This window comes from Oncorhynchus keta, chromosome 23 (assembly GCF_023373465.1).
Source record: "Oncorhynchus keta strain PuntledgeMale-10-30-2019 chromosome 23, Oket_V2, whole genome shotgun sequence".
NCBI classification, from domain to species: Eukaryota; Metazoa; Chordata; class Actinopteri; order Salmoniformes; family Salmonidae; genus Oncorhynchus; species Oncorhynchus keta.
Window position 1 is genome coordinate 34,478,351 of NC_068443.1, and position 18,791 is coordinate 34,497,141.

At 43.7% G+C, this 18,791-nt stretch overlaps 1 protein-coding gene across 2 annotated transcripts in view; it reads right to left on the reverse strand.

Moving 5' to 3' along the window:
* LOC118402209 (xenotropic and polytropic retrovirus receptor 1 homolog) overlaps nt 1–18,791 on the reverse strand; it is a 36,222-nt gene that overhangs the window by 7,360 nt on the left and 10,071 nt on the right. For both annotated transcript variants that reach the window (XM_035800226.2, XM_052477079.1), the window contains exons 3-11: nt 7,763–7,864; nt 7,153–7,373; nt 4,589–4,738; nt 4,258–4,423; nt 3,934–4,121; nt 1,806–1,985; nt 1,475–1,637; nt 483–677; nt 9–175 (exon numbers count right to left, since the gene is read on the reverse strand). In XM_035800226.2, the coding sequence (XP_035656119.1) occupies nt 9–175; nt 483–677; nt 1,475–1,637; nt 1,806–1,985; nt 3,934–4,121; nt 4,258–4,423; nt 4,589–4,738; nt 7,153–7,373; nt 7,763–7,864 (1,532 nt within the window). The remainder of the gene's footprint in view (nt 1–8; nt 176–482; nt 678–1,474; nt 1,638–1,805; nt 1,986–3,933; nt 4,122–4,257; nt 4,424–4,588; nt 4,739–7,152; nt 7,374–7,762; nt 7,865–18,791) is intronic.

Genomic DNA, 18,791 nt, shown 5'->3' on the forward strand with positions numbered 1-18,791 from the left:
ACACTAACTTTCTGTGGGTAGACGATCTCCTCTCTGAGTATGGTGTTATCTCCTGCATTGCGGTCAAACAGGCCCCAGTCCATCTTCAGGTCCCACACCAGGGTGTAACAGGAACTGACTAATGAACAGCCGATCAGCAGGTAGAAGAAGATCTGGGTGTCATCATGACGCTCAGCTAGGAGGGGAGAGGCATAGGGGTCAAGGGTCATATTCAATCACTCAAATCACTGATCAAATCAACAAAGCACCCGCTCAATCAATGATTCAAGCATTTGGTACGTAGTGCATACTTATCAACTACAAATACCATTACTGTACTAATCTCTCCTTGTTTGTTGTTCCATTGTTTGTGGATCCTCTCTCCTGTTATGAGAATCACTGGTATATGCATGTCAACCGGCGTAGTGGCCCAAAACAGTTCTGTCCTTACGATATGTCATTTAGATCCCAGTCTAAGATGACTATAAACATTCTCTCCATACCTTTGTGGGTGCTGTAGAGGGCAGCGAAGGTGACCACGAAGAAGGTGGTGGAGTATTTCCCTGCGTTGACCAAGTGTGGGAAGGCCCGTTTGGAGTCGCGGTAACGCCGCAGGCACTGCACAAAGCGGAACCAGGCCGGCAGACACTGGATCACTGCCCGCACGCCATACGAGTACGAGTGACACACGCCTCCACCTATCAGAATACACATCGATTAGGAATTAACCTATAAAATTCAGTTATACGAGTAGGAGTGACAAACACCAGCACCTATCACAAAGCACATTATCTGTCAACCAATCAAATCTGCCAAATACATTCCATTTAAATTCCTGTGTTGGGTCGGACATAGAATTTATTTACAGGAATTTAATATACTCATGAGTTTTACATGGGAGTTGACTCCAACACGTAACACCCATGCAAATAATAACATCAACGGGATAAAATGTGCTTGAACAAGGCTAGGTGGGTGTGTATGTTTATTTGGACTGGATAGTGTTTGGAGTGAGCCGTCTGTGGACTTGGTTATGTTTGTTTGGACTCGAGTTCACTTTATTTGGACAAAAGTCTTGAGGGTATGTTTAGTGTGGGCTTGTTTTGACTGAGATTTGTATGCTTGGATAAGGCTGCGTGTTGTGATGACAGAGTGAGAAAGAGAGAGATACAGAGAGAGGAGACGGGGATAAAGGAGAGGAAGAGAGAAATTAAAGTAGCCACCAGAAATGAGAAAAGCCCTGATTGTTGAGCTGACTGATTGATAGTCAAACTAACAAGCTTATTGTCCATAGAGCTTGGAGTGTGTTAGTGTGTGTGTTAGTATGTATGTATGTATGTGTGTATGTATGTATGTATGTATGTATGTATGTATGTATGTATGTATGTATGTATGTATGTATGTATGTATGTATGTATGTATGTATGTATGTATGTATGTGTGTATGTATGTGTGTATGTATGTGTGTCTCTGTGTGTGTGTGTCCGTTGCTTACTGTCGCGCAGTAGCCCGTCTTGCTGCTTCCAGTCGAGCTCAAAGCTGTAGAAACAGATGAGGTACTCCAGGTCCATCAGAACCACCCCTAGAGAGTTGAGCTGGTCGGCCAGCCAGAAGTCTGCAAACTCTACCCTGTGGAACGGGGCTGTCACCACACGGAACTGGAGGAGAGGGAGGGATAGGGAGAAAGGTAGAGAGGTGGGGAATGGAGTGAGGGAAGAGAGATCGTGTGAGAGAAAGATATATATATATATATGACTATATTGACAGTGCACTTGCGGCCATATAACATTTGACAGTGCACTTCTTCGGCATTCTGAGGGTCTCACCAGCAGTTTGAGGAGCCAGAAGCGTGACTTGTAGTAGAGGGTCTTGAAGGGGTTGATGAGGAAGAGGAAGAAGAAGCCGTAGAGGACCAGCGGGTTGGCCTGCATGGGCACCAGGATGGACTTGGAGAACAGACAGGACAGGATGCTCACACACCACAGCACCCCCAGGAAACCAGCAATCTATGTGGAGGAGAGGAGGGAGGGGAAAGGCAGGTTAACTGGTGTTGTAATTTGATTGAAAACGCCATCTATTCGTGTCATTCCGTTCTACTGCTTATTGCTTTGGCAACAGCTGATTTGCTCCTTTCATGCCAATAAAGCTAGTTTCAATTTGAGACAGAGAGGGAGAGAATTCAAGCAAATGACTTGATACTAAAGCTAGATTCAGTAACACTACACTAAATGTGACCATAAAAAGCCACATACATAATATGAACGATAAGTAATAATCAGAACGATAAGACTAAAACTCAACCAGTGTACCACAACGGGTGCACCTCAGCCACGCTCAAGGTACTAAACGATATCATAACCGCCATCGATAAAAGACAGTACTGTGCAGCAGTCTTCATCGACCTTGCCAAGGCTTTCGACTCTGTCAATCACCATATTCTTATCGGCAGACTCAGTAGCCTCGGTTTTTCGGATGACTGCCTTGCCTGGTTCACCAATTACTTTGCAGACAGAGTTCAGTGTGTCAAATCGGAGGGCATGTTGTTCGGTCCTCTGGCAGTCTCTATGGGGGTGCCACAGGGTTCAATTCTCGGGCAGACTCTTTTCTCTGTATACATCAATGATGTTGCTCTTGCTGCAGGCGATTCCCTGATCCATCTCTACGCAGACGACACCATTCTATATACTTCCGGCCCGTCCTTGGACACTGTGCTATCTAACCTCCAAACGAGCTTCAATGCCATACAACACTCCTTCCGTGGCCTCCAACTGCTCTTAAACGCTAGTAAAACCAAATGCATGCTTTTCAACCGTTCGCTGCCTGCACCCGCACGCCTGACCAGCATCACCACCCTGGATGGTTCCGACCTTGAATATGTGGACATCTATAAGTACCTAGGTGTTTGGCTAGACTGTAAACTCTCCTTCCAGACTCATATCAAACATCTCCAATCGAAAATCAAATCAACAAAGCCTCCTTCACTCACGCTGCCAAACTTACCCTAGTAAAACTGACTATCCTACCGATCCTCGACTTCGGCGATGTCATCTACAAAATTGCTTACTCAGCAAACATGCAGTTTTCACAGTGCCATCCGTTTTGTCCAGACCCACTGGCTCCAGGTCATCTACAAGTCCATGCTAGGTAAAGCTCCACCTTATCTCAGTTCACTGGTCACGATGGCAACACCCATCCGTAGCACGCGCTCCAGCAGGTGTATCTCACTGATCATCCCTAAAGCCAACACCTCATTTGGCCACCTTTCGTTCCAGTTCTCTGCTGCCTGTGACTGGAACAAATTGCAAAAATCGCTGAAGTTGGAGACTTTTATCTCCCTCACCAACTTCAAACATCTGCTATCTGAGCAGCTAACCGATTGCTGCAGCTGTACATAGTCTATCGGTAAATAGCCCACCCATTTTCACCTACCTCATCCCCATACTGTTTTTATTTATTTACTTTTCTGCTCTTTTGCACACCAATATCTCTACCTGTACATGACCATCTGATCATTTATCACTCCAGTGTTAATCTGCAAAATTGTAATTATTCACCTACCTCCTCATGCCTTTTGCACACAATGTATATAGACTCCCCCCTTTTTTTTCTCTACTGTGTTATTGACTTGTTAATTGTTTACTCCATGTGTAACTCTGTGTTGTCTGTTCACGCTGCTATGCTTTATCTTGGCCAGGTTGCAGTTGCAAATGAGAACTTGTTCTCAACTAGCCTACCTGGTTAAATAAAGGTGAAATAAAAAATTATAAAATAAATAAACAACAACAAACTTCTAGGACCAGACTAATATATGCGCCATTCATAAGACGCTTTTATCCAAAGTTAGTTATGAGCGCATACATTTTACTAAAGAGTGGCCCCGGAAATCGAACCCAAAATCCTGATGTTGCAAGCGCCATGCTCTCCCAACTGAGCCACACAGGACCAAACTCTCACCTCAAAGAGGTGCTGGTGGGAGAGGTTGTTGCGGGGGTTGAGCTCGAAGATGAGCACATGGTTGACCCCCGCCTGGCGCCAGCCGTACGTGTTGATGCCCAGCAGGAAGAGGAACTCGATCAGCAGGAAGCCACCGCGGTAGATCCTCACCAGTGGCCACACGTTGGCATTCTCTATCACAACCGCAGCTAGAGGGCAGAACGATTAATAACCCATTAATAACATATTAACGTCAGCTTTCCGTCAACAACGGAGCTGTCAAATCCTGAACTAGAGCACTTAGGCCCGTAGAAATGGGGAGGGAGGGAGGGATGACGGGCGTACCAGTGATGACGACGGTGACCATGAGGACGAGGAAGACGCCACAGTACAAGCCGACCCTAAAGGTGGTCCACGCCGGAGCAGGCTGTGCAGCACCCAGTGGGGGCACTCGTAGTCTCTTCATGGCTCTTTGTCTGTCTCCTCCCTCCAACTCTTGTGTTACCAAGGCCTGAGAGAGCGGTGGAGACACAGCGATAAAGGAAGAGATTGTCACAGCTAAAAGTTCAGGACAAGATGATAAGCGAATAAAACTGAAATTATTATGGTACATTACTGCTATCCAATGCTATTCATTGATAAGAAGGGGGAACAAAATGGCTGTCCAATCCAGTACCTCAGTCTCAGAGATGAGCTGGGTAATCTTCTTGCAGGTGTAGAAGGGGGCCACCTCCACGTGGGCCACGCGCCAGTCGGCTCCCCGCGACGTCTCCAGGATCTTATCATGCTTCTTCAAGATCTTACGGAAACCTGTGAAGTTCAGATTCTGGGGAAAGGAGAAACAGTTGGATTATAATAGGAGTCTCCCGGAGAATTTTTAGGACGAAAACTTGTTGCAATGGATCAGAAGGTGACACAGGACAACAAGGTTAGGGTTTGCGGTAGTGTCTAGGCTTTGGTGATTAGGAGCTGGTACCTAACTTGGTAGTTCTGCAGCAGGATGAGGCTAAGGTAGTATCCAGAAGTAGTGTATAGGGGGGTAGTATCTAGGCCTAGGGGGTAGTGTCTACTGGCTTACTGGGGCTCTCTCATGCCGTCCCTGGAAGGGGTGCGTCACCTGAGTGGGTTGATTCACTGATGTGGTCATCCTGTCTGGGTTGGCGCCCCCCCTTGGTTTGTGCCATGGCGGAGATCTTTGTGGGCTATACTCAGCCTTGTCTCAGGATGGTAAGTTGGTGGTTGAAGATATCCCTCTAGTGGTGTGGGGGCTGTGCTTTGGCAAAGTGGGTGGACATCTTGGCCAAAAACATTTGAACATCTTGGCCATGTTCTGTTATAATCTCCACCTGTTCTGCCTTATTATTATTTGCACAGCCAGAAGAGGACTGGCCACCCCACATAGCCTGGTTCCTCTCTAGGTTTCTTCCTACGTTTTGGCCTTTCTAGGGAGTTTTTCCTAGCCACCGTGCTTCTACACCTGCATTGCTTGCTGTTTGGGGTTTTAGGCTGGGTTTCTGTACAGCACTTTGAGATATCAGCTGATGTACGAAGGGCTATATAAATACATTTGATTTGATTTGATTTAGGATTGGTTGGTATACTGTATACCGGGGGTATTTGGAAAAAGCCAAAGGATTGTTTTTCGATACCGTCAAAACTATTTCTTTGACGTTTTTTCAATATGTTGGACTATTTGTAGCTACCTTTTTATTACCTGGGGTCAACATGTGCAATACGTTAGGAGATAAAGCAGATTGAGTTCTTCCGATCACCGGTTTCACATGATCTTACATTATGAAGCTTACTGTAGTTCCCCAGAACAGTTATGCCAGTCACGTGTTTGTTTGTCAATAGCACAATGGGAGAAAGCGAGAGCTGGTGAGTCCATAGCAGTCTATCTATCGACGAGTCTGTTGTGCAGCGCACATGAGGTGATGAAGTTACAATTCAATTCACTACTAAATGTTATAATAATCTTATAATGGCTTTCTGCCAGAAGTCAAAGAGCTCTGGATGAGTTCTGTACAGCTGCCATTTTTCCCCCCATTTTTTTCCCTTTTTCCCTTTTCCTACTAGCGTTTTTTTTGTTTCCTCCCTTCTTCTCCCCTCTGCTCCATGTACACATGCTGCTCTTCCTTCAGAAAAGCATGCATCACAACTTGGCTCATTTGCACAACTTCTCTCGTTCACATTCGCTTGTAAATGTCCACACTCACCGAAAGTTACATTTGGTAGCTACTAGCTATGCTTGTATAGCTTTATGGGCTGGATTTGCCCGTCTTTGCAATTAGTTTGTTCGTTTTCGCAAGTTAGCATTTAGCTAACAGCGTCTATGTGATTTCACTATTAGTTTGTGCTGCTTTTGTTAGTATTCTGGTAATAGAGGCCCAATGGGCTTTTCTTGTGTTTTTAGCACCCCCTTGTGTGCTATGCCGGTAATACCGTAAATTCCAGGATGAGTGAAGCACGGTTTTAAAATATGAGAATCTGGATACCGCCCAAGGGTCTAACTTTGTAGTTATGCAGCAGGATGGGGCAGTGTCTAAGGGGCAGTGTCTAAGGGGCAGTGTCTAAGGGGCAGTGTCTAAGGGGCAGTGTCTAAGGGGCAGTGTCTAAGGGGCAGTGTCTAAGGGGCAGTGTCTAAGGGGCAGTGTCTAAGGGGCAGTGTCTAAGGGGCAGTGTCTAAGGGGCAGTGTCTAAGGGGCAGTGTCTAAGGGGCAGTGTCTAAGGGGCAGTGTCTAAGGGGCAGTGTCTAAGGGGCAGTGTCTAAGGGGCTAGTGTCTAAGGGGCTAGTGTCTAAGGGGCTAGTGTCTAAGGGGCAGTGTCTAAGGGGCAGTGTCTAAAGGGCAGTGTCTAAAGGGCAGTGTCTAAGGGGCAGTGTCTAAGGGGCAGTGTCTAAGGGGCAGTGTCTAAAGGGCAGTGTCTAAAGGGCAGTGTCTAAGGGGCAGTGTCTAAGGCGCAGTGTCTAAGGCGCAGTGTCTAAGGGGCAGTGTCTAAGGGGCTAGTGTCTAAGGGGCAGTGTCTAAGGGGCAGTGTCTAAGGGGCAGTGTCTAAGGGGCAGTGTCTAAGGGGCAGTGTCTAAGGGGCAGTGTCTAAGGGGCAGTGTCTAAGGGGCAGTGTCTAAGGGGCAGTGTCTAAGGGGCAGTGTCTAAGGGGCAGTGTCTAAGGGGCAGTGTCTAAGGGGCAGTGTCTAAGGGGCAGTGTCTAAGGGGCAGTGTCTAAGGGGCAGTGTCTACTAACCTGGTAGTTCTGCAACAGGATGAGACTGAGGTAGAACTCTGAGAAGGCCAGTTGCAGGTCTTTGATGTTGCGGTGTTTGCAGCGCTCCTGCTGGGACAGGTGGAAGACGGCCTTGCGGCGGCGACGGAGGCCCTGCATGCTGCTCTCCCGCTGGGCATCCAGTGAAGACTGCAGCTCATTCTGCAGTGTGGCGAAACGGCGCTGGGCCTCGGCTAGCTTTTCTGAGAGAGGGAGAGGGGGGAGGAAAGAAGAGCGGGAGATAGACGAGAGAGGGAGGAAGGGTCATGGGAAGAAGGGGAGACAGAGGGAGATTGAGTAAGAGAGACAGGGAGATTGTGTAAGAGAGAGGCAGTCTGATTCAGTCTCTGTTGCCTAACTATTGGTCTTTGGCAGGAAGATTCAGTCCCTAAGGGATTCATGTTTGTCTTCTGACCAGATGGGCTATTAGCGGCCTAGACCTGTGGAGGAGAATGTGACTGTTTGCTAGTAATGCAATGTGAATGTGCTGTTGTTTTTTTTGTACAATCATCGAAATAGACTAGCTATGTAGAGAAACAAACAGTGGTTTGGTTATAGCAGGTGCATGAAATCGAGCAACATGCACAGTTACCAGAGTAGAATGTGTTGATTTTGGCCAGCTCCTTCTCACACGTCTGAAAGAACTTCTCCTCAAACTTGGCGTAGTACCTCTTGACCGTGTCCTCGTCGGTGACTGGAAAGACAGGAGAAGATTTGAAGCACAAGGCAAAAACTAGGTGTTTATTCATCTTCTCTCTTTTCCAGACAAGCTGTCATTATTGTAAACGTGTGTAAATATGCTACATTTACTATCATCATATATTGGGGCGGCAGGGTAGCCTAGTGGTTAGAGCATTGGACTAGTAACCGAAAGGTTGCTAGATCGAATCCCCAAGCTGACAAGGTAAAAATCTGTCATTCTGCCCCTGGACAAGGCAGTTAACCCACTGTTCCTAGGCCGTTATTGTAAATAGGAATTTGTTCTCAACGGATTTGCCTAGTTAAATAAAAATATGGGAATAATGAATTATATTAAATTACACTCATTTCCATATGGTGGACAAAACATTACACAAGCTTGCATTTTCACCACAAAATGTAGTGGAATTAAACATCTGTTTTTCCTCAGATTGGAGATGTTATTATAAAAAGTGTATAGTCATCACGCCAACACTAAATGGATTGCTTGAATCAGATTAATATATCTGGTTAGGTACTGTCGATTCTGTCCGTCGCAGGACTTAGCGCCATTGTCATTTTCAAACTTTAAAATAGCACAGACAATTCGGGGCGCTCTCTGTATAAAAGTCGCTGGCCACAAACTAATACACGGATTTGACAGTCGTCACTGAAACGAAAGCAACCCGTCACTATTTAGAACTACGTGTGGAGAGGCGATTCGTTGAAATTATCCAGTCAAAAAGTTGCGTTTTCTATTCCATATTCACCATAAACATTTTCCTACAAGGAAATGAGTTGATAAAAGCCTACTACAGGTTGTCATCTAGTGACAGTTACATGTTGTATACCCAAGTTTGTTGTGATTTTTCTTTTAAAAGGAGCGCAAACTATATCTGTCCCAGTTCCATTGATTTTAATACAATATCGATGCGAGTGATTCATTTGCACGCTCTATTGATTACAGTAGAACAATCTAATCAATTTCAGTCTAGAGTGACAGATTGGTAAATATTGGTGCGTGAGCAGTTTTTAAAAAAGGTACTAATTTTGTAATCTGAACACAAGTGTGACGTGTGTGTAATTTTGGTCTTCGTCTTCAACAGATCACAACTTATTGCAGCATATTGATTATGAATTGACATTTAAAAACAGTGTTTTGACACAGCTATAATTCCAAATCCATGACAACAGGAAACAGCAACAGTATACATTTTCAACTTATGTTTTAGTAATATAAACTGTACCTTTTACATTATTTTTCAGGATTCTACTTAAATCAGGTCAGAACTAATGAACTAGCCCAAAAACATGTTATGACATATTGATTTTGATGATATTAGTGTCTTGCCTACCCTAAGTCTGCATTGGCAGAGGCTGTCCTAAGAGATGGTACGGTAGGTAGGTTATTGTGAGACTCCGTAGAGAGCACTGTTTCCGTACATACATTACGCTGTCATTACTTAACCTCTCGAAGTTAGCTTATTCAGCACATTCAGGTGGCATGACATGGTGGAGATGACATTGACAGTGTTATGACAACAGACAGCAGCTCTAGTCCGTTCATAATGCTGAGAGCCGCAGAGGTCATTTCGAATGTAGAACAGCTGGCCATGTTTGAGAGTTCACACACAGTAGAGGGTGAGAATGTTTTGGTAGAGGTGAAAAGCAGTTTTGCAATGTTTTGAAGGAAGAGAGTTTCACAGAAGGCTAATATTTTCATACAGAGAGAACACAGCAGTGGTAGAACACTAGACGAACACTAGAAGAAAATATATGATGGACATGTACAATGTAGTCTTTACTTCTGGTCCTCCTGGACGCCCTGCAGTGTGTGCAGGCTTTTGTCCCAGCTCAGCACTGAAACGTCCGACTTCATATTGTGGATTAGTTGAATCAGGTGTTTAAAATAGTGTTACAATTGAGACTGAAGCCTGCACACATCAGCTTTTTAGGAACACTGGTCTAAAGCAGGGGTATTCAACCGGGGGTCTGGAGGTATTGAATGACATACCTACAGTAGAAAGAAGATATTCTCCTGTTATCTAATGACGTCAACTTTATTTCTCAACTCCTAATATTGAGTAAATTGGCTGGTTCCAGGAAATGAGGGTCTTTTGCATCCCTTTGATATTTTAAGTATAAATTGTGCACCAATATTGAATTTTAAAAGCCTGTTATATTCCATGATGTGCCCTTTAATATAAACCACATGGAGAATTCAATAAATCATATTTTTGTTTTATATGAATAAATATTTACTAAATTGCCCTGTTACCTTAAAGTGTGGTGTCAGAAAAATAACCTCACACTCAATGTCAACAATACAAAGATGATCGTGGACTTCAGGAAACAGCAGAAGGAGCACTCCCCTATCCACATTGACGGGACAGTAGTGGAGAGGGTGGAAAATTTTAAGTTCCTCTGCATACCCATCACAAACAAGCAGAAATGGTCCACCCACACAGACAGCATGGTGAAGAAGGTGCAGCAGCGCCTCTTCAACCTCAGGAGGCTGAAAAAAATGTGTCTCGTCACCAAAAACACACAAACTTTTACAGATGCACAATCGAGAGCATCCTGTCGGGTATCACTGCCTGGTACGGCAACTGCTCCGCCCATAACCGTAAGGCTCTCCAGAGGGTAGTGAGGTCTGCACAACGCATCACCGGGGGCAAACTACCTGCCCTCCAGGACACCTACACCACCAGATGTCACAGGAAGGCTAAAAAGATCATCAAGGACAACAACCACCCGAGCCACTGCCTGTTCACCCCATTATCATCCAGAAGGCGAGGTCAGTACAGGTGCATCAAAGCGGGGACCGAGTGACTGAAAAACAGTTTCTATCGCAAGGCCATCAGACTGTTAAACAGCCATCACTAACATTGAGTGGCTGCTGCCAACATACTGACTCAACTCTAGCCACTTTAATAATGAAAAAAATTGATGTAATAAATGTATCACTAGCCACTTTATATAATGTTTACATACCCTACATTACTCATCTCATATGTATATACTGTACTCTATACCATCTACTGCAGCTTGCCTATGCTGTTCAGCCAGCACTCATTCATATATTTTTAAGTACATATTCTTATTCATTCCTTTACACCTGTGTGTATAAGGTAGTTGTTGTGAAATTGTTAGATTACTTGTTAGATATTACTGCATGGTCGGAACTAGAAGCACAAGCATTTCGCTACACTCGCATTAACATCTGCTAACCATGTATGTGTATGTGACAAATAAAATCTGATTTGACCTATAGGTAAACAGACTAGACATTTTTTTATGTTTAGCTTGCATTCAACTGCCCCTCCCTGTTGCACACAAGCTTCCATTTCCCCTGTCACAAGGGGATTTATGGCTGATGTAAGGTTAAATCTTCAACCCTCTTACTTTATTTGGTACTTATAGTATTTCACCTCGATGGGAACACGTATTTTATTAAAGTTGAACATGTGCTCTTAATGACAGAATGTAAACATTTGGTGAAATCAAATTTTTCACTGTCACACATCTCAAAAGGCACCGAATTCACGGAACGATCCAATTTCACTATCTGGAATATCTGAAAAGGCGAACAGGCTACTATTGTGATATTGCTGCTGGTAAACTTTGACTTGGACATTAATATTTGCCATCACATGACTAACCTTTGTTTAACCAGCTAAACAGCTGCTCTTATCCAAAATGTGTTTTAGAGTTACCCTTCTAGCTAATAGGCTATGTTAGAGTTTACACTTCTACTTCAACAACATTGTGGGGAGGTCAAAATAATGAAAAACGATCTACCAAAGCTATTCATTTTTTTAAATGAAAATTCCTTCTCCTTGCCATTTTTCATTCACCTGATGATAAGACATGTTAATCTGTATTTTCTGCTAATGTATGATGGGGCTCCCTGGGCTGCCGGTTTGACTGAGGGGGGGGGTCCCTGGTCTAAAGTAATTTAAAGTTTAGTATGTGCCTCGATACAGTGCTGCCACACTCCTGTAATACCTCAGAAGGCCAGCAGGAGGAACCGTTGGCGAGAGGGCAGCAGGTTGGTTCCGAGTAATTCCCAGTGTTACAGTATTAGGTTCACTTACAATAGAGCTATGGGTAGTCCAGACAGGTGCGTCTGACTCAGTGTCTGAGCACTATCTGAGTCAGAACAACCAGACTGTGGTCTGGAAAAGACTGGGTGGGTGTCAGGGATATTTCAAGTCTACCTTCCTCTTACGTGCTCATGTAGGGTTCCATGTATGTTTTTATCAGGTGCATTTGTGCTTGGATAGATTAGAAACTGGCACACACTGTGGCTCCCCACTGGAGTTAAGGAAAATGGTGACCCCTGTATTACGTTCTCGATGACTTGGATTCCTGAAATCGGTTTTTGAAACTATGGTATATAATCTCATATATTTTGTAGGACCAACGATGCTGAAATGAACTAGAGATGTAATAGGCTAGGAGGATCTGAGAGGAAAGGATTCATCGCCCTAATCGCCTTTTGCCTTAGATGAGAAACGATGATTCATAACAAAAAATGCTCATCCTTCCGCTTTCTGCAGAACGAGTCTATCATGAATACATTACACACGCAAGGACACATGCATTCAGACGTTTGCAGCAAAAGATAAATCACTGGAAGGTTTTTATCTGGATCAAAATGGGGCTTAGATATAAGGTCAGCCAGTCAGAGCATCTGAATTCTGTCCGGTCCCTGGGCAGCCCGTCCAAGGATTTTCTATGCAGAAAAATCCCTGCACTGGTCTGCAACAACAACAAAAATGCTCAGAGAGAGAGAGGGAGGTCATCGCTAGAGTCTGAATCGACTGGAGGAAGAGAGGATGGGGAGAATGATGGATGAGTGAATGGATATAATAGCTGAAAGATACAACTCAGAACACTCCCTGTAGAACTGTATGCTGAACAGGATGTTAGCCTGTGGCAGTGCCGTTGGCGGGAAAGTCTCCAAATATCCCTTTTACTGGCCTTTCAGGGTCTCTATGTTTTGCACGTGTCTTCAGTCAAAAGGTCGTAGAGAAATGTAAACATTGAGAGATTTTTTTATAGAAAGGATCTTCACAGTGCTTTCCCCTACTGTCCTCTAAGCTTCAGTGATGTCTCAGTTCGCTAAATCTAGCGGATGACAAAAACAAGTTCAAAGTTTTGAGGGAGAAATACATTTTACGTAGATGGGTAATGACATGATTTTAATTTCTTAATTTCTTTATTGTGTGTGTTATGACTCCAGTTTCAATATACAGTGACACATGACGACCAAATCTGAGTGGGGACTATCCAAGAGGGGTTGTTGTGAGTCTGCAGATTAAATAGAGCTCATTTTATAAAAAGATATGCTATTTTATCTCAGACAGGGATCCTGACTGTGGCTGAATCATGGACTAAATTGACAGTTTTTCCTCAATGTCCCTTTTCTTGTTTTTCCTTCGTCTTAGGCCATATATATATATATTCAAGCAACATCTTCTGCCCCTTTGTGCAGTTGCTATATATATATATATATATATATATATATATATATATCAAGCAACATCTTCTGCCCCTTTGTGCAGTTGCTATATATATATATATATATCATCGTTTCTCATCTAAGGCAAAAGGCGATTAGGGCGATGAATCCTTTCCTCTCAGATCCTCCTAGCCTATTACATCTCTAGTTCAATCATCAAAATAATATATATATATATAGCAACTGCACAAAGGGGCAGAAGATGTTGCTTGAATACCAACGGGATCTTAATATTATTGAATTGCTATAAACCCCTCAATAGGCTATAGGCTGCCTCTGCTATGTATCACCCAATAAAACCCTTCTCTGGTGTGATGTGTCACGCCTTGGTCATTGTATCTTGTGTTTTTGTTATATGTTTGGGTAGGCCAGGGTGTGACATGGGTTTATATGTTGTATTTCGTATTGGGGTTTGTATTAATTGGGAGTGTGTATTATTAGGGGTGTGTCTAGTTAGGCTTGGCTGCCTGAGGCGATTCCTAATTGGAGTCAGCTGATTCTCGTTGTCTCGGATTGGGAACCATATTTAGGCAGCCTGAGTGCGCGTTGTATTTCGTGGGTGATTGTACCTGTCTTAGTGTTAGTCACCAGATAGGCTGTATTAGTTTCACTCGTTTGTTGTTTTTGTATTTTCAGTTTTCATGTACCGCATTATTCTTCATTAAAAGTCATGAGTAACCTACACGCTGCATTTCGGTCTGACTCTCTACAAACAACAGACGAAGTTCATTACATGATGTTAATCAAGTTCAATGTACACAAAGTGTACAAAATATTAAGAACACCTTCCTAATATTGTGTTGCTCCCCCCCTTTGCCCTCTGAACAGCCTCAATTCATCAGGGCATGGACTCTACAAGGTGGTGAACGCGTTCCACAGGGACGCTGGCTCATGTTGACTCCAATACTTCCCACAGTTGTGTCGAGTTGTCTCGATGTCCTTTGAGTAGTGGATCATTCTTGATACACACGGGGAAACTGTTAAGTGTGGGAAAAACCCAGCAGCGTTGCAGTTCTTGACACAAACTGGTGCGCCTGGCACCTACTACCATACCCCGTTCAAAGGCACTTCAATATTTTGTCTTGCACATTCACCCTCTGAATGGCAAACATAAGCAATCAATGTCTCAAGGCTTAAAAACTCTTATTTCACCTGTCTCCCCCCTTCATCTAGACTGATTGAAGTGGATTCAACAAGTGACATCAATAAGGGATCATAACTTTCACCTGGTCAGTCTGTCGTGGAAAGAACATGGTGTTCATAATGTTTTATAGTGTAAGAAGTTGAACTCCTGGGTTGATTAAGGTTGTCAACTGCCCCAGCGCATGGTAACAGCCACTGTAGTACTGGTAGCCAGCCCCTGTATAACTGGTTTGGGTAACTCTATATACCTCCACAGAACTGGGTCACTGAGGCCGTCTGGGCCCTGAGGAGGGCTGACAAGATTGGAGATACACACCAACCAATCTATACACAGCTGGGTGACACACTGCCAAATCACAAGAGAGCCTGAGCACTAGGCACACATTGTTGGCCCATTTTGGTTGAGAAAAGACCCTTAAAACCATTTTGACACGGTGGGTAAGATGGTGGTGGCAGTGAAGTCAGACTTGTGAGCGTGCTGGTGAAGTGACATAATGATGTCTGTGTGTGAAAATTAACGGGCGAAACCAACCTCACAAGTCTGCAAACCTCAGCTGTTTTCAAGGACCATCATTAACTTTTCAATTACATTCAATTTAGCCTAAAATGGGCCTGTGATTATCGTTAGCCTGCCATGGCAAATAACAGCTATTTACACCCAGTTCTGGCACACACACGTAATGGCACAAAAACAGCAGCCGAGATAATCAACACACACCCACACACGTATTCATAAGAAACAGCCATTCATAACTGTCATTTACCACACGTGGGTAGGTCGCATCCTCGCTCCCGTTCTCTCTGACACACTCACACAACACACTGACAAACAGCTGCAGCGATCACAACAATACATTCACTCATCGTTCTATTATCATCTGTTGATTGGAAGAAGAAAAAAAAAAACAATGCCTTTCGGCCTAATTCATGTGGTGAACGCATCTACGGTGCATCATAGCGATGAAAACAAAGACGACTGCAGTCTGCAGTTGAGAGTTTGGAAAGGGTAGGCCTACTGAACAAAGAGCTACAGGTATTAACAAAAATCTAAAACTCTTGGTTGGGTAGTTTCACAGTGTTCGAAACTGCGGTGTCTTCTTGGTTATGTAACACCGGTTGGTTACTACATTGCTATTACAGTAAACACACTGGGAGCATAACAGTGTCCCAATACTTTTTTGCCGACGCACTGATGAGTCGAGTTTCAACTTGGGCAACACTCCAGGCCATGTGTCCACTGTCCAGGCATTGCAACCGCACCTACAGACCCAGAGATCGGCTCGCTCCAATCCTATCAGTGGCAGTGATGTTGAACTATGACCTCAGATGAACACCGTGTTTGTTTTTGCGCCGAAGAAACCCAGGGATATACAGTGTCCTCAGAACGTATTCAACCCCCTTGACTTTTTCCACATGTTGTTGTGTTACAGCCTGAAATGAGATTGTGTCACTGATCTACAAAATACCCCATGATGTCAAAGTGGAATTATGTTTTTAAGAAATGTTCACAGATTAATCAAACATTAAGAGCTGAAATGTCTTGAGTCAATAAGTATTCAACCCTTTTAGGCTTGCCATAACAAAGTTCAGGAGTAAAAATGCTTAACAAGTCACATAATAGGTTGGATGGACTGTGTGCAATATTAGTGGTTAACATGATTTATTTTAATGACTAACCCATCTCTAGACCCCACACATACAGATAATTGTAAGGTCCCTCAGTCGAGTAGTGACTTTTAAGCACATATTCAACCACAAAGACCAAGGAGGTTTTCCAATTCCGTGCAAAGAAGGGCACCTACCTAATGGTACCCACCTACCTTTTTATACATCCCTTTGAGCATGGTGAAGTTATTAATTACGCTTTGGATGGTGTATCAATACACCCAGTCACTACAAAGATACAGATGTCTTCCTAACTCAGTTGCTGGAGAGGAAGGAAACCACTCAGGGATTTCACCATGAGGCCAATGGTGATTTTAAATCAGGTACAGAGTTTATCTGGGGCGGCAGGTAGCCTAGTGGTTAGAGCATTGGACTAGTAACCAAAAGGTTGCAAGATGTCAGCTCTGGGATTCTAAGGTAAAAAAAAAAAAAGCTGTGACGGGAGAAAACTGGGGATGGATCAACAACATTGTAGTTACTCCACAATAGTACTAACCTAAAATATTCCAAAACATGCATCCTGTTTGCAATAAGGCGCTAAAGTAAAACTGCAGCTTTGTCCTGAATACAAAGCATTACGTTTGGGGCAAATCCAACACATCACATTCCAAATACTTCATATTTTCAAGCATGGTGATGGCTGCATCATGTTATAGGTATGCTTGTCATCGATAAGGCCTGGAGAGCTTTTCAGGATAAAAGAAACTGAATAGAGCCAATCCTTGAGGACAACCTGATTCAGTCTGCTTTCCAACAGACACTGGGAGACAGCAGGACAATAACCTAAAACACCAGGCCAAATCTACACTGGAGTGGCTTACCAAGACTCAACGTTGTCTTGGTAAGCCACTCCAGTGTAGATTTGGCCTGGTGTTTTAGGTTATTGTCCTGCTGTCTCCCAGTGTCTGTTGAAAAGCAGACTGAATGTTCCTAGTTACAGTTTTGACTTAAATGACTAAATGACTTAAATGTAAACCAACTTGAAAATCTATGGCAAGACTTGAAAATGGCTGTCTAGCAATGATCAACAACCGATTAGACAGAGCTTGAAGAGCTTTAAAAAGGATAATGGCAAAATATTGTACACTCCCCTTGCGCAAAAGGGGAGACTTACCCGTTAAAACACCCCTAGGGTAATTTGACGTGACGTCACTTTGAATATTGAATAGCCCGGTGTGTTTTATGCTAGAGACGTAGTTTCTTTAAGTGGTGTTCATTTTACCCTGTTATTTAGAACCTGGCGGACAACTATGAAAGCTCAAATCAAGTGTATTCACCCACTGGCTCAGACAGCTGAACAGACAAAGACATGTTCCCACCAGCACAAGTATATATCCCCCAATTTAGGTGAAGTCTCCTCCTTCCCTCTAAACATTACATCTTTATTGCTAGGCAGGAAGCTAAGTGATGCGGCTAATAAACTGTTCCTTCTTTCTCCCGTCATATGACCTGACCTGACCTCAGCCCCCACTCCTCACTAATCCGCAGCTCTCCACACTATCAGTAACCGCAAGCATGTGATTGCCTTTCCCTCACACAGTAACATTCCAAGCCCCTGGCTCATAACCAACCTTAATTGACTCCACCATATACATAACCAATAACTTGTGGTGTAACAACCAGACTGTGGCCAATTCTCCTTTTCCATAGGATACCTGATTATTAACAATATTTCAAGTATATAAGTCAAAACCCATAAGTGGCGACAGCTCAATCCTCTCGTTCTGCCGATTGTTATAAAGCTTGCGCCAATTCCATAACATGGGGCGTGTGAAAGGACACGCTCACGGAGGGGTTGGTTTTTGTTGCTCTACGACATCCACAGGCTTTACGGCAGTCATCTGAACATTGACGCCCAGGTCCTAATTTCCAAGATGTCTTCTCACAAAACCGACTGTCCAGACTGAACCGTTTGAGCTACAAAAGGAATAAGTCAACAACACGGACAGGTAAGACTCTCACGGACGTTTAGCTCTGACGCACACAAGCTTTAGGGGAGTTGCCAGGAAGCTAACCCAGTGCCGGGCCTTATAAAAATAAAAAAAGATCACACAACGTGAATAGGGTGCAACAGTGCCATAACCAAAGTGACTAAATATGGGTCTAACAAATAAATCCTAAATGTACTTATATCGCCTAAATATAGGACGGACACGTCAATCTTATTCCTTAGGATTCATTTTTTTACTCTGTTTTGCCATTTTATGAATGTGTTATTGAATGCGTTTCTATGGGCTATAGCAGTAAAGGCCAAAATCAATATAAAAAATATATACATTTTATTATAAACTGGGTGGTTTGAGCCCTGAAATCTGATTGGCTGAAAGCCATGGTATATCAGACTGTATACCACAGGTATGACAACACATTGGTAACCAGTTTATAATAGCAATAAGGCTCCTAGGGGGGGTTGCAGTATATGGCCAATATACCACGGCTAAGGGCTGTGTCCAGGCACTCCGCGTTGCGTCGTCCATAAGAACAAGACTTAACAGTGGTATATTGGCCATGTACCACACCTCCTCGTGCCCGATTGCTTAAATATACCTACACGGTTCCTAAAATTCAAAATCAAATTGCTAAATGATCCATGGTATGACCATTTTAA